General features: G+C 47.4%; 1 protein-coding gene across 1 annotated transcript in view; it reads right to left on the bottom strand.

Moving 5' to 3' along the window:
- The window catches only part of NOTCH4 (notch receptor 4), a 47044-nt gene that overhangs the window by 9710 nt on the left and 21061 nt on the right, over positions 1–16273 (bottom strand). Inside the window, exons 11-19 of the mRNA XM_035107041.2 lie at positions 14455–14600; positions 14157–14309; positions 10934–11082; positions 10093–10180; positions 8043–8276; positions 5584–5696; positions 3544–3962; positions 1887–2216; positions 1027–1190 (exon numbers count right to left, since the gene is read on the bottom strand). Of these exons, the coding sequence (XP_034962932.2) occupies positions 1027–1190; positions 1887–2216; positions 3544–3962; positions 5584–5696; positions 8043–8276; positions 10093–10180; positions 10934–11082; positions 14157–14309; positions 14455–14600 (1796 nt within the window). The remainder of the gene's footprint in view (positions 1–1026; positions 1191–1886; positions 2217–3543; positions 3963–5583; positions 5697–8042; positions 8277–10092; positions 10181–10933; positions 11083–14156; positions 14310–14454; positions 14601–16273) is intronic.

The following is a 16273-nucleotide window of genomic DNA, read 5'->3' as shown; positions in this document are numbered from 1 at the left end:
TTAAAAACAATACAGCACCAGACATGAAAAACTTCCCTAAACAGGGCCGCCTTCAGTTGTCTTTTAAAAGTAAAATAGTTGCTTATTGCATTGACATCTGCTGGGAGGGCGTTCCACAGGGCAGACACCACTACCAGGAAGGCCCTCTGCCTGGTTCCCTGTAACCTCACTTCTCACAGTGAGGGAACCGCCAGAAGGCCCTCGGAGCTGGATGATAGGGGTGGAGACACTCCTTCAGGTATACAGGACCGAGGCTGTTTAGGGCTTTAAAGGTCAGCACCAGCACTCTGAATTGTGCTCGGAAGCATACTGGGAGCTAAGGAAAATCTTTCAGGTGGCTACTCCCAGTCACCAGTCTAGCTGCCGCATTCTAGATTAATTGCAGTTTCTGAGTCACCTTCAAAGGTAGCCCCACGTAGAGCGCATTGCAGTAGTCCAAAGCGGGAGATAACTAAGAGCATGCACCACTCTGGCGAGACAGTCCGCCAGCAGGTAAGGTCTCAGCCTACGTACCAGATGGAGCTGGTAGACAGCTGCCCTGGACACAGAATTAACCTGCGCCTTCATGGACAGCTGTGAGTCCAAAATGACTCCCAGGCTGCGCACCTGGTCCTTCAGGGGCACAGTTACCCCATTCAGGACCAGGGAGTCCTCAACACCAGCCCGCCCCCTGTCCCCCAAGAGCAGTACTTCTGTCTTGTCAGGATTCATGTTTTGGTAACATCTTTATTGAAAGTTCAAAAATACATATGTGCACCAAACATGGTGAGATGCAAACAAAAAGAGAAAAAATAAAAAGAGAAACTTAATGGGCAACCTGGGGTCAGGCATTGTCCCTTAAGCCTGGCCTACCTCACAGGGTTCGTGTGAGGGTGAGAACAGGCAGGAGGCGAACCATGTATATGCCATATTTATCTCCATGGAGGAAAAGTATGAAGTGAAACTCCACTCTGTTCTAATCAGACAGGAGGGCTCTCTTTCCCCTTAAACTCTCAGGAATTCGGGCCTAGTGTATCTGCTACCTACCATTTCCCGCAGACTCGACCCAGGCAGCTACCACTGGGTATGGCACCAGGGACTCGAGGCTTCCTTTGGCTGATAAGGCTGCCAAGAAATTCAGGACACTTTGGGGGGATGTGAAGCACTGCCCTGAGCACTGGTTCCCATCCACGGCCAAGAAGATGGTAAATCTGCAACAAATGACAAGAAACCCAAAAATAAATAAATGCAAAGTAAAATAAATACGAAATAGCTGAGCAACCCTTCTTCCCAGGGACCTCAAAACTGCAGCTCTGTGAGTTACACACTTGCCTTTCCTCTGCTCTTTCCAGACACGGCCCGCGATTTAAAGCTCTGCGTCCAAACATCCTGTTTTTTGCTCTGGGGTTTCCCCCACAAAAAGCTGTGCTTTAGAGCTGAATCAGAACAAACATCCATCCATAGAAAACTCTAATTGTCGATTGCTCCGATTCAGCTTCAAAGAGTGGGTTTTTGTAGGGAAAGCTCAAGGAGGGAAAAACATGCTTAGACACAAAGCATTAAAGGACAAACCTGTGCCTTTAAAGACGGGGGAAATGATAGATAATGAACTGGGGGGGGGAAATATTGAAAATAACTTTCCCTAAGAAACCAGAAGCTTTTCTTTTAGGTATCATAGGACCAGAGATCCCGAAACTATTTATGTACGTGACCACGGCTGTGCAGATTTTGTTAGCCCAGAAATGGAAAGATGGTACAACTCCGACCAAAGAAGAGTGGCAGACAAAATTGATGAACTATGCTGAGATGGCAAAAACTTACAGGAATAATTAAAAACCAGGAAGAAGAGGTCTGGCATGGTGTGGAATGATTGGTGCAGACAGAGAGAAAGGGAGGCTCTCTCTTACCCAACAGTCTCCTCCAAAGTCTCAGGTTGAACCTCTGTCCAGTTGCTCCTGCTTCCAAGCAGCTCCTTTCCTGTGTAGGGGTAAATCCTCTCCCTGCCCTGGGAATCTTGCTGAACTTGCAGCGCTGTCCGCACAGCGACCGCCAGAGAATACAGGAAATGGGGAAGGTCCTTGCGGGGAAGCAGGACAGCCAGGCCCAAGGCGGAGTTCCCGAGTGGGCCAGGATGAGACCAACAATCTCCCCCATCCCAGCCACATGAGGCCTCATTGCATCCTCTGTCGCAGTGCCCGTCCGAGGAGTGGTCCCGACAATATTGCTCATAGAAAGGGCTGAGGAGGAAAAGTTCGCCGCGTGGTGAATGGTGTGGGGAAAGTGGGTGCTTAAAACATTTTTTCACCTATACCACTAAACCTCGATAGGGATGGGAAGATCTGCCAGCCCCTCATTTTTCTACATTTGGCAGCCCTTTGTGGAATTTCTTTTATATAAAAAACCAGAACCTCATGAACGTTCAAAATGGAACCCCCAGGTTCAAGGGAAGTCTACCTCTGAATATCGACTGCTGACGACAAGCAAGAGAAGAACACTTGTTTATTTCAGTTTTTGGCTCGCAAGCTTCCCATGAAGGAAGCATCTTGGTGGGCACTTTTGTAAACAAACGGCAGGGGAAGCAGCTCCATTTTGTCTCTACGTCCGGCTTGTGGGCTTCCCAAGAGGCACCTGGGTCGCCACTGTGATAAACAGGATGCTGGACCAGATGGGCCTTTGGTTTCATCCAGCCGGGTCCTTCTTAGATTTTTAAGAACAGGCAAGGAAGTGTCTGGCTCTGTTTTGCCAGGAGAGAGAAATTTGCACTCTGCCACCCTCAGGTCCATTTCCAAGTGTGCCTTGAGGCACACACACCACATGCACAGGGAGACAGGAAGCTGCCTTAAACCAAGTCAAACCATGGCTACATCTAGCACAGTATTGTCTACACTGCCAGGGAGTGGCTCTCTAGGGTTTCCGCACTAGCTGGAGATGCTCTCCCTTCCACTGACAGAAGCAGCAATGCTTCTGAAAGCCAAGTTGCTGGAAACCGCAGAACCCGGAGAGGTATGAAAAGGGGAGAGCAGAAGTTAGCTTTGCGAAGGCACAGTCTCAGATTGCTTGGGGGGAAAGCCTGGAGAGGAGGACAGCTGTGGTGAGGGAGTGTGGGACCTTGGTCTCAGCAACTGCTTCATGGGGGCAAGACCTGCTGGAGATGGGTTGCTGTGCTCATTAGGCATGACTCTCCTGTGCAGATCCCATTTTTGCTAATAAAGAGTTCACTTCAACTTGCACAGTGTGATTTACTGCTGGCTCTCTCCTGTCATTTGCCCCCACCCTCAGGTGGAAGGTAAATCTGCCAGCCAGTGCCATCCCATGGAACTACTAGTAAGTAAGATGCCAGGCAGGTGGGAGCTGGCTGAGGACACACGAAGGTTGGCGGGGCAGGGCCCAGTTCACCGTAATGAACCAGCCTCCACTGGTGCCCACAGAAGTTTCTCCAGTCTACCAACAAGTCCATCGGCCCTAAGAGGTTGGTCGCCTCTGTCCTACTCGGCCAATGCTAGATCCGCTCCCCACCCCCCAGACACCCCCCCCCATTCGCCACACCCCCTGGCAGTGACCCACTTGCAAGGCTTCCACGGGGCACAGTCGAATCCGTCATACAGGCAGTCCTTGCTACGGCAGCGGCGCTCACAACCCCCGTCCTGGAAAGCTGCCTGGCACAGCTCCTGCTTTGGGCAGGACTCCCAAGGATCAAGCACCCCCAGGGAACAGTCGCCGCCATCCCAGTTGGTCTCGGGGGAGCTGCAGGCCCGGTCACAGCGCTGGTCTCCTGCCACCAGCCGGCACTCGGAGCTCGTGGTGGCCTTGGTGGTGGGACAGGAACCCGAGGAGCAGGGGGGGAGGTGGCAGTCATGTCCAGAGAACCCTTGCACACACAGGCACCGGAGTCCGGATTGGTGAGCGATGCAAACTCCCCCGTTGTGGCAGTGGAGTGATCCACAAGGAGGGGCTCGCAGCTCACAGGTGGTTCCATCATAACCCTAGATAGTGATGAGTGGGGAAGTAAAGGTCATTAAAAAAAACCTTCCAGAGTCTACTTTTATTTGAGTCTTGAAACAAGATGGCACATTTAGAAATAATTAGCACTGCCAAGGCTTTTTTTCCAACTCAGTTCCGGCACCTCTCAGGTGGGCACCATTGCCATTATAAGAGAATAAGGGAAGCACTCATGGTGAGTTCTGTAACCTCTTTCTCTAGAAAAATAGTACTAATTATCATTGTTGCTATTACTAGGCACTATCCTATCCTGGCCCTTTTAAGAGTAGATCTGTTGAAATGAATGAACTTTCCAAACTTAGGTCCATTAATTTCAAATGAGACTACCCTGAACAATAGCTTAATTGGATGCAAGCTATTAATATTAAGATTTAATTCATTGCTCAATAGGAGAAAAGATGTCTCAAAGCGGCTTACAGCCCCATAAAACACGAAAGCAGCTGAAAGTCCACCCAAAACTGGATTGGTATAACTCAGGCACACCCAAACTTTGGCCCTCCAGATGTTTTGGACTACAATTCCCACCTTCCCCGACCACTGGTCCTGTTAGCTAGGGATCATGGGAGTTGTAGGCCAAAACATCTGGAGGGCCGCAGTTTGGGGATGCCTGATCTAGAACATCAGGTTATAACTGTTTTGATATAAGGAACTGCCCTAAAATCGATCTTTTACTGTTGCAACAGCAGTTGCACTTTGGAATTTCTGCAAAGGGAAGTCTATCCAAATATGTAGCATGCTCACATTTGTTAATTAGGTTGCAGCTTGTCGTTGATGTTTTTTTAAAAAAATGTTTTAAATAGGTGTTCAGGTTTTTTGTTTTTTGTTGTTGCTGAAATGATAACGTTATTGCTTTAATTTTTTTTTTTGTAAGCTGGAAACCGCAGGAGGAGAGACGGCTCTTGCACTCAGTTCCTGCTTGTGGGTTTCTCACAGGTCTCTTGGTTGATCACTGAGAACAGGACGCTTGAGGAGACGTGACATTGGTCTGATCCAGTAGATTATTCAGATCTCACAAATGGGTTATAGTCAATAGGCATGTTTGATGGAGTGTGCGGGGAAGGAACGCAGCCTGCATTTTGACAGCAGTGACATAATGGAGACTATGCATCCATGACGAGTGTCAGTCACACAACAACAACAACATGCCCTTTTTGGGAAGTGCTATTGCGCTGAACAGATTGCCTGATCTGCCATAAGGCAGGGTGCTGTGGCTGCAGGGTCCAGCAACAGTTCTAAGCTGCCATAAGTTGAGATTTATTTATTTTTTAGGCTAGAGGCTATGATTTATGTGCATGCTTAAGTTCTGGCATTAGGGATGTCAAAAATCTGTCCATTTTGCTTCTCCGAGATTCTCATCTTTCCAAATCTTAAAGCCAGTTCTCCACATTTCCACTTTTTTTTTAATTCACCTGAAAATTCATCTGCATTTCGACCTGATTTTTTCCTAATTACTTTTTTTTGGTATGCAGTTTTGACTAACGATCACTTTTTAGGCATAAACTGAGCTGAATCCCTGCCTCCATCCCTACCTGGGACACACCCACTTCAGAATTTGAACACACACACCCCCACAGACTGGCTGCAACTCCTCACCCCCATTCATACCTGTGGACAGTGGCAGGTGAATTCAAGAGGGTTACCCGGCATCACGCTGCAGCTTCCCCCGTTGAGGCATGGATTTGACTGACAACTGTCAATCAAAGATTCACAAAGAATACCTGTGGGAGGGGGGGAGAAATATATATATACACACAAGTGTTTTATTTTGTCATTACTGAAATTTTCCTTCCATATGTAATCCACCTCAGATCCTTACTCTTCCTTGAGTCGTGGAAAAAACTAAAAACAATATTTTTTAAAAAATCGCATTTTTGATTTATCTGATGTTTTTAGAGGGGTGGGTTAAAAATGTCTTGTCCTTTATTTATTTGCATTTTTGATTTTACACAAACAAATGAATTAAAAACATAAACATATAATCCCCTTTGACTTCCCTCTTCCCCCATTGTGGATCTTAATACAGTGGTCCCTCAACTTACAAAGTACCCGACTTATGAAATTTCGAGTTACGAATGAAAAAAAATGGCCACACGCTTATGTTTTTTTCCACATCCGAAAGGAAAACCGTTGCGGTTTAGATAGGGTTTTCTCGATTTACGAATTTTAGATGCGGTTTACTCGACTTACGAATTTTTCCGTTTCCAATGCATTCCTATGGGAAACTGCTTTACAAACTTTTCAACCTACGAATGTGCATTTGGGACGGATTAAATTCGTACGTCGAGGCACCACTGTATAATGATTTCCCCTCTGCATCTCTTTCATAACTCTATTATTATAAATCCTTTATCATTCCAAAGTTCAAATTTTGACTACAAGCTTTCTGTCAATCCCACCAACGTGTGTAATTGTTTACAATAGTTTTTCAAACAAATTATAAACTTCCCCCATTCTTTATTAAAGACCTCCCCTTCCTGGTTTCTGATTCTTCCTGTAAATTCTGCCATAGTTCAGCCATTTGTCTGGTCATTTACTGCTAGCCATGTTGATGCTTCATAGATTCACTGGGTTGTAGAATTAGACACACAACTCTGAGGGTCATCAAGTCCAATCCCCCCCAATGCAGGAATCTCAACATGTGCCACCCAACCCCCATCCAATTTGAAACCACCCTTGGACCCTGCACTTAGCTTCACAGATGTGCTAGCAGTTTCATTGCAGCACCACTAGGAGCAGTCATAAAGGTAAACCTAACCTGACCATTAGGTCCAGTCGCAGACGACTCCGGGGTTGCATGCTCATCTCACTCTCTAGGCCGAGGGAGCCGGCGTTTGTCCGCAAACAGCTTCTGGGTTATGTGGCCAGCAGCACTAAGCCGCTTCTGGCGAACCAGAGCAGAGCACGGAAATGCCGTTTACCTTCACGCTGGAGCGGTACCTATTTATCTACTTACACTTTGATGTGCTTTCGAACTGCTAGGTGGGCAGGAGCTGGGACCGAGCAACGGGAGCTCACCGCGTCGCGGGGATTCGAACTGCTGACCTTCTGATCAGCAAGCCCTAGGCTCTGTGGTTTAGACCACAGCGCCACCCACGTCCAGGAGCAGTCACAAGAGGAGCGATAAAGCTAGAGTAGTTAAATTCCTCATGTACAAAGGATGAACAGGTTAAAACTGTAATGATTCACTGGGTGAGGGATTTGGGGCATAATATCCAACTTTTAGACTGGGAAAGGTTATGGAAAACTGACTTGAAATTCTCAGCATGTTGTACGCTGACAGAAAATTATATGGAAATGATGTACCGGTGGTATTTTACTCCTTGTAAATTAGCAAAAATGTATATGACAAGTGCAAATATCTGTTGGAAATGTAAAGAAAAAGAAGGCACCTTTTACCATATGTGGTGTATGTGTAAGATAATAAAAGCATTCTGGGAAATGATATATAATGAATTGGAAAAAAAATGTTTAAAATATCTTTTATATTTAAAAAAACCCAGAAGCCCTTTTATTAGGAATTGTAAGCACCAAGATCCCAAAAGAGCAGAAAAGACTTTTTTTGTGTGTAATGACAGCTGCACGGATCTTACTAGCCCAGAGATGGAAAGAAGACAAAGTCCCTACCAGAGAGGAATGGCAAACTAAGCTGTTGGATTATGCCGAAAAGGCAAAACTGACTGGAAAGCTCAGGAACCAAGAAGACCAAAACTTCAATAAATAATGGGAAACATTTATAATTTACTTGAGAGACCACTGTAAGCAGATGAAAACATTAGCAGGATTGCAATAACACTTGTAATGTAGAAAATATTATGGACAAAATGGAGAGGCAAAATTTGGATGATGAAATAATATGCAGTTGAAAAGGTTTATAATAGGACCCATGGATGGGAAGGTGAGAACTCCAGAGATTCGGAGAAATCTCTAAATATGGATATGTATTTTGTATTGTTATAACTCTACACTTGTAAAATAAAAAAAATGTTTTAAACAGTTCCTCATGTACACACATTAAACAGAAAAAACGAACTGGTTAAACTGCCTTCATAACAGCAAACACTTACCTGTATATCCTGATAGGCACAAACATCGGAAGCCATCTTCATTGGAGTGACAGTGATGGGCACCAGGCCGGTGGCATGGCTGAGAGAAGCAGGCGTCCACCACACCCTGGCACCTCTCACCAACGTACCCGGGTGGGCAGATACAAGAAAATCCTTCGGCCTGAGCCTGGCAGGTCCCCCCGTGATAGCAACGGGGACCAGGAAGGGAACAGGGGTCCAAATCACATTTGGGACCTGCGGGATATGGAAAAGACGGCATCTCAGGTTGCAAGGCGACAGATGGAAACCACCCTCTGATACTTGAATGAATGAAGGGTGGTACATAAATTTAATAAATAAATGCAGCCCAGACACCAAGGTCCTCCTCTGAGGGCCTTCTGCCAGTTCCCTCACTGCGAGAAGTGAGGTTACAGGGAACCAGGCAGAGGGCCTTCTCGGTGGTGGCGCCTGCCCTGTGGAACGCCCTCCCATGAGATGTCAAGGAAATAAACAACTATCTGACTTTTAGAAAACATCTGAAGACTCTAGGGAAGTTTTTTATGTCTGATGGTTTATTGAAATTTTAATGTTTTGTTGGAAGCTGCCCAGAGTAACTGGGGAAACCCAGCCAGATGGGCAGGGTATAAATAATAAAAATGTATTATTATTGTTAGTAGTAGTAGTAGTAGTATATCATCATCAATTGCACATACAGTGGTACCTCGACTTCCAAATGCCTCGACTTCCGAAGGTTTCGACTTACGAAGTTGGCAAACCCGGAAGTATTTTAGCCGCGTGTGCATTCTGCCCCTGCGCAGAAGCGGCACATGCGGTCTGCACATGCGCTAAGCGCAAAATCGTGCTTCACGCATGCGCAAAATGGACGCTTTGACATCCGAAGGTTTTGACTTATGAAGAGTGCCAGCAGAACGGATCACCTTCGTAAGTCGAGGTACCACTGTACATACATACATACATACATACATACATACATACATACATACATAACTAATGGAGCAGCCTGTTGCCAAACACTTTAATTCTGAGAACCACACAACATGTCAGATTTAGGAGAGATGGAGAAATTCTGGTTGTATGCACTGAACACACGGACATCGCATAGCCTCAACCCAGCATTGCTCTTATTCAGAGAATGAAGCCTTTCTGAGCCTCCCTTCCTTAGAGCTCCTTAGAAACACCAGCAGTTTTTATCAGAGCAACTGATGAATGAGGAAGCCTCACTGTTTTCCTGTAAGAATGCAAGGTTTCAGAGGAGGGCAACCAAGGTAATCAAGCGTCTGGAAACCAAGCCTGATGAGGAACGGTTGAGGGAACTGGGTGTGTTTTGTCAGCATCCAGAGGGGGTCGAGAGGCCAGCTGGCTAGCCCCCAGCTGGATCATGCCCTTCCAGCCGACGTGCTAGACGATCCCCCGATCTCTAGTGCAACATAAACCAGCAACCCATAATAACAAGCAGATTTATTAAGCATAAATCAGGACAAAGAAAACATGTCCTCTTTCCTTCGTCTCCTCAGAGTCTCAAAAGCGAAAGCTATACACAAACGTTACGGAAGTTCCCAGCAATCTGTGCTGGCATGTAAACAGACATGTGACACACAACAGTTCCATGTCTGCACTAAAGGTGGAATGGAATTTCCCAACATGTTTAGCTTGGGAAAGAGGAGAGGGAGAGGAGATAGGATAGGCATCCTTGCAAAACCTAAAGGGGTGTCACATGGAAGATGGAGCAAGTTTGATTTCTCCTGCTCCAAAAGGGAAGACCTGAACCAATGGATTGAATTTACAAGAAAGGAGATTCTGACTAGACATCAAGAAGTGTTGTTCAACAGTGGAACGGTCTCCCTTGGGAGGTGCTGGACTCTCCTTCCTTGGAGGCTTTTAAGCAGAGGCTGGATGGCCATCTGTCATGGGTGCTTTAGCTGAGATTCCTGCAATGCAGGGGGTTGGACTAGAGGACCCTTGGGGTCCAACTTTACAGAACTATGATTCTCTAAGTCCCAATGGGCACCACCTTCCACTGGTCTTGTGTAATTCTTCCGCTCCCACTTACCTTTGGTCCCCGGAGGACACAAGCAGCGGAACCCATCTTGTGTCCTGGTACAGGTTCCCCCATTCGGACACTTCTCCTTCGGTAGGCACTGTAATTGGAAAGATCCCGAGGCAATTCAGGACAACCGTATTTGAAGCCGGAAAAGTCACAAAGAACGTTTCCTCCCCTCCTACCTCCATTTCTGCCCCACTGCTTATTGAGCGTTCGCCCTGATTTGTTGCCACAAACTTCACAGGGAAGTTAGACGATGTCGGCTGGTTTTGGAGCATTCGTTTTGATTGGTTTGAAGAGAAGTTTGATGGCGCCATGTCAAGCAAATGTTATCCAGCATTTCCCAGTGCATCTTCCCATCACTTACTGCATAGAGTCTGATTTCAGGATTGGGGTGGGGAAGCAGGTTTCCTGCATGAGTACCAAATGGCTGTTTACATGGCATAGTTTGAAAGCACTTCCCCATCCCCACCAAACAAAGAACATTGGAAACTGTAGTTTACCCCTCACAGATTTGCAAGCTACAGTTCCTGTGAGAACAGGAGGCTAGACTGTGATGGGCATTTTGTCTGATCCAGCAGCAAGGGACATCTTATGCCTTTATCGGAAGTGATGGGCAAATGCACGGCAGACGATGGGAAAACACTGGATGGAAGCAACTTCGTCTAACCTCCCCACAAACAAAGCAGAACAAATGCTCAAGAAGCAGCTGACATCACTGAGCCTCCCCGCAAACTTGGTGGAAGCAGATCGGGATGGATGCGGAATAAGCAGGTTGTCTGGAAGTGAACTTTGCTGACATTCCTGTTCTACAGACCCAGAAGGCAGATGCTGTACCTTCCAAGCTCACCTGACAACCGTGATCTCCAGCTTGATCAGTACAATTGTCACCATTCCGGCTTGCCCTCTGCTGGCACTGCGAGCCACCCCAGCCTGGGGGGCAGATGCAATAGGGGGCAGATTCCTTCGTTACACACCGACCTCCGTTTCTGCAGGGATCTGTTGAAATGGATGGAGAGAAATAGAGAGGGAGGACAAAGTAGATGGATTTTCCACTTGATAGCAGGCACTGTTGCCAAGCGCTTTGATGAATTTCAACTTCTTTGGCCACGCGATGCAGTAATTTCTGCTGATTGCCACTTTGACACATGTCTGGGGCTGCCCACCTCTAAATCACTATGACCCCAACTGATACCTTCAAAGGCACTCAGTATCAGTGCCAATCAGCTGACCAGTGCAGACAGTGCATCTCGCTTTGTCCATTTGCAGGTGTGGTTTCAATTCAAACCACACCTGCAAACAGACAACTTCAAAGGAGTTTGCTGTCAGCTGATTGGCGCTGACATCAAGCCCTGCTTTGTTTTTGAGGAGGAAACAGCTCTGCAGGCCAAATTTGGACAACACATGCACAAACCTAGAACAATTGAACTGCCCTGAGCAGTTTGTTCTGCTATGTCAAGCTTCCACGACAAAGCTGTGGATTGCACTGTAGGTCACCGACCTTATAATGTCAATAGAGAGGTATTACACCAAACCTACCTAATTTTCACTTTCCAAAACAATACACAAGCAGAAACAAGGCCATCCTTTGAAATTCACACTTTTACAAATGTCGCAATGGGTTTATCCGGTCAAGTAGCATGCAGAGAAAAATCCACATACATGTAAAATGTGTCCATGAAAATATTAGTGAAAACAAGAAGCAAATATGCATTGCTTTAAGGGGAAATTGCTAGGCGAAAATGTGCATATTAGGGGAAACTGCTTTGCAAAAAACGATTAGGAGAAATTTGCATTTAAATGCTGATGTATTTTTGTTATAAGAGTAAACCGATTAACAGAGAGGGGGCAAACTACATAATTTTCATTGTGAAGGGTTCACTGACACCCACATGTAACTAAATTTCCTGAACCAAAATGGAAGCACATCTCACCTTTGCCCTACATTTCCCCTGCTACAACCCTGAAGAATCTTGAGCGTATGGTCATAAACAACACATTTAGACTCTCCTTCCCTCCCAGGCAAAGCCGCTCAGACTCCCTTTGTTTTACAAAACACCTTTCCCATTCCTTTGAGGGATCATTTCCCTGGTCTCCATTTCCTTGAAGAATAAAGAAGAGTCACCTGTTGAGATAAAATCAAGCCATCTCCAGAATAATCAGGGTACCATTTCCAGAAGATTCACAGATAAAGCTCACAAGTACTCTGTTTACTGAAAATGTTAATCTCCCCTTCCCGCCTTTTTTCGCTCCATCCACTTACATGTACAGCCAAAGGTATATACAGTAAGAGAAAATGTTCTTTTGTTCAAGGTTCCTCTTGCCACCTCTGCTTGGGGGGGGGGGACCTCTGTTATAACAGACCTCTGTCTTTTTTTAAATAAAGATCACGCTTTGCTTTACAAGCCCTGGGTTTTGGTCTTTGTCATTTTATCCCGACCAAAAGGAGCCTAGGTCTATCTGCTCCTTAGAGGATTTCAGTCCTCCTTATGAGGCTGATCTCCCTTTAAGGGAACTTTTTAATTTTATATCAATTTTCATGAGGTTTTTTTTTTAAAAAAATATGAAATGGTAAACTGATGTAGAAATGTGGGGAACTGAATTTAAAACTGGAAAAGGCTGAAAATGACAGGTTTCGCCATCCTCAGTTGCACAGCTGCCAACAGAAAGGTGTCCCAGTCCTTATAGGGCCAGGTCTTGCGTTGTGTGAAGTCTGCTCACTTTTTCCCGGTGGGGCAGCATTGCGGCCGGGCAGCCAGGTCACAACAGCTTACTCGCCTAAGGGGCGGAGGGACGCCGCCTCTCCCCTGTGTCATCCTGCCCGCATCATCGTTCCCGGGGATCTTCCCCTGTGGGACAGCCCCAGCCAATCAGCCTTCAGGATGGGCACAGCCCGCAGGCGATTTAATCACGGCATGGCCAGCTGGCCCCCTCTCTCTTGCTCCATCACTGGGTCATGCAATCCACCCACCCTCTTTCCATGCTTTGCTCAGATATGACCTTGCTATGGACAATTGTTGGTCGCCATGTTGCTGGGGCCGGGTAGGAATTTCCCCACTTGGCAAATTGGCACCGGCCATTTGGCTTTCGTCTACCTAGTAGCGATCATTAAAAGTTTTGTGAGTTTAGGCATTGGGTAAGGCTTTGTTTAGTTTCAGGGGAGGTTGTAGCCTTTGCCTGCCCCTCCTCAGTAAGGGTACCCTGTTAATGGGATCTGGGGTGTGAATACTGTCCAACCCTGGGCGTGGGCTAGGACATAGCTGCCAAGTCTCCCGTTTTCCACGGGAAACCCCCGTTTTTACTTACCTTTTCCCGGTGGTCCCCCGTATCACTTCGTCTCCCGTTTTTCTCAGTTACTTTCTCCTGCCGGCGGCCATTTTATTTTGATTTGCCCTTCTATGGGCACAAAAATTTTTGGTGCCCATAGATGGGCGGGGCGACACCAGAAGTTGTGTCGACGCACTTCCGGTCATGCGTAGAAGCTACTTTTGAAGCTGGCGGCGGCCATTTTTGGTGCCCATAGAAGGGCGAAGCGACACTGGAAGTTACGTTGACGCAACTTCCGGTGTCACACGGCTGCTGGTCCCGGATTCTGCAGTCCGGGACTTGGAACGTAAGGGGCTAGGGCCATGTCACAGCCCCTATGGGGACCCCACGGGATGCCCTTGTTTGATGTAAGTCATGGGGCACCCCCTATCGGCAGTTTACCCTTCTGTGGACTCCCTGCACACAGGCAGGAGTCAAGATATAGCTGGCTTCACCCAATTGCCTAAGCCAGGCTTCCTCAAACTCGGCCCTCCAGATGTTTTTGGCCTACAACTCCCATGATCCCTAGCTAGCAGGACCAGTGGTCAGGGATGATGGGAACTGTAGTCTCAAAACATCTGGAGGGCCAAGTTTGAGGAAGCCTGGCCTAAGCCAAACCGCTCACATCTGTAACCAATAAAGTTGTGGCCTATTTGAACCTATGAACCAAAATACTTTGTGTCTGTGTGTTCTATTGTTCTCCTGGGAACTTTGTGGCCCAGGTGCCTTGGCATGCAAGTACTGCTGGTGAACCTCCACGTACTCACCGGGGGAGCAGAAGTCCAAAGTCTCCTGGCACTTGAGCCCCGTGTAACCTTCGGGGCAAAGGCAGCGGAAAGTCCCAGGGCTGTTAAGGCAGGATCCAGAGTTGAGGCAGGGGCCGGAGGTGCATTCATCCACATCTACTTCGCACATCGAACCTGGGAGGGGTTGGGAAGGGAGCAGAGAGATGGCGGGAGTCATGGAGAGCTGGGACGAGAAGATGGGCCAGGGTTATGGGGAATCATCTGTACGGGGGAGATGTTGGGTGGCCTGGCTGGGATTTAGGGTTGAGGGTTGTGTTACCTACGTAACCGCTGGGGCAGCTGCAGCTGAAGACCCCATGGCGACTCAGGCACGTGGCCCCCTGGTGGCAGGGGCTGGAAGCACAGGCGTCTACCTCCATGCCACAATCCCGTCCTGTCCAGCCTGGGAGGCAGAGACAGCGTGGCCTGCAGGGAGACAGAGAGATGCGCTGTTAACCTTTTCAACCTTTATATAGGGCTTTCTGGTGCACCTTCCCCATCAAAACGGCCTTGGCTCAGTATACCTGAAGGGGTGTCTTCACCCCCATCTTTGAGGTCCAGCTCCGAGGGCCTTCTGGCGGTACCCTCACTGCAAGAAGCGAAGTTACAGGGAACCAGGCAGAGGGCCTTCTCGGTAGTGGCACCTGCCCTGTGGAATGCCCTCCCATCAGATGTCAAGGAAATAAACAACTTTCTCACTTTTAGAAGACATCTGAAGGCCACCATATTTAGGGAAGTTTTTAATGTTTGATATTTTATCGTGTTTTTAATATTCTGTTTGGAGCCGCCCAGAGTGGCTGGGAAAACCCAGACAGATGGATGGGGTAATAATAATAATAATAATAATAATAATAATAATAATAATAATATCATCACTTTCCTTATCACAAGATGGTGGTTGTGAGGTAATGGGTTTGTCGCACAAGAGCTCCAACTCAACTTCATCTGTGCAATCAGAATTTGCAGAAAATAGCAATGGTTAGGAAGAGCCGCATGACGCTAGGGCTCATGGAGGTGCAGTGGGAACTGAAATGGCTCAGGACCACAATATCTCAAGGACTGCCTCTCTCCATATGGACCTACCCAGACCCTGTGACCATCCTCGGAGTCCCTTCTTTGTGTGCCTCCTCCACAAGAGGTCTGTAGGGCGGCAACACGAGAGCAGGGCCTTTTCTGCGGTGGCTCCCCATCTGTGAAATGCTCTCTCTCCCCCCAGGGAGGTTCTCCCAGTGTCTTCATTATACAGCTTTAGGCGCCAGGTGAAAACATTCCTCTTCAACCAGGCCGTGGGCTGATTGACATTCTATGCCCGTTTAAATGTGTTGTGGGAGAGGGGTTATTGGTTTGCTTTTGTTCTTATTGTTATTCTGTACTTTGTGTTTTCTATATTGTAAATTTATCTTGAGAACTGCCCTGAGATGAAGGGCGGTATACTTATTTAATAAATGATAATAATAAATGGGTGGGGCTGGAGGAAGAAGAAAATGAGAGCTTCCCGTGGTCCATACCTGCCAAGTTTCTCTCTGAAAAATAAGGGACCGGACCGGAAGTAGCATACCGGAAGTAGCGCGACGGCCATTTCAGAACTGGGCGGAGCATGCTCAGAGCGGCTTTTGATGCTGCTGTGCCCAGTTCCAAAATGGCCGCCGCACCAGAAGTCGCGCTGCAGCCATTTTGGAACTGGACAGAGCAGCATCAAAAGTCGCTCTGAGCATGCTCCGCCCAGTTCCAAAATGGCCACCGCGGCAGAATAAACCGGGAAAAAACAAAAAAATCCGTTTTTTCGGCTGGGGACAGCTGGGAAAACAGGGGTTTCCCGGGGAAAACGGGAGACTTGGCAGCTATGCCCTGGTCCAGCCTTCCCCAATCCAGTGCCTGTCAGAGGTTATGGATTGTGCCGTTCCCATCAGCCCCAGACAGTGCAGCCCACGCTCTCTGACACGTGGGGTGAGAACCACAGGCCAAAATAACTGGGAGAGAAGGTCAGGAAAAGGACATCCTAGCCCAAGGCAGGTTAATAGAGCACTGAAATTGATCAGGCCAGATCCCAAGCGCTTTCTGGTCCAGTCCATTTCATTCTTAAGACAAAATCCTCTCCA

The sequence above is a fragment of the Zootoca vivipara genome, chromosome 2, assembly GCF_963506605.1.
Source record: "Zootoca vivipara chromosome 2, rZooViv1.1, whole genome shotgun sequence".
Lineage (NCBI taxonomy): Eukaryota > Metazoa > Chordata > Lepidosauria > Squamata > Lacertidae > Zootoca > Zootoca vivipara.
Note: the sequence above shows the minus strand (reverse complement) of the source record. Positions and strands in the feature narration are given on the sequence as shown.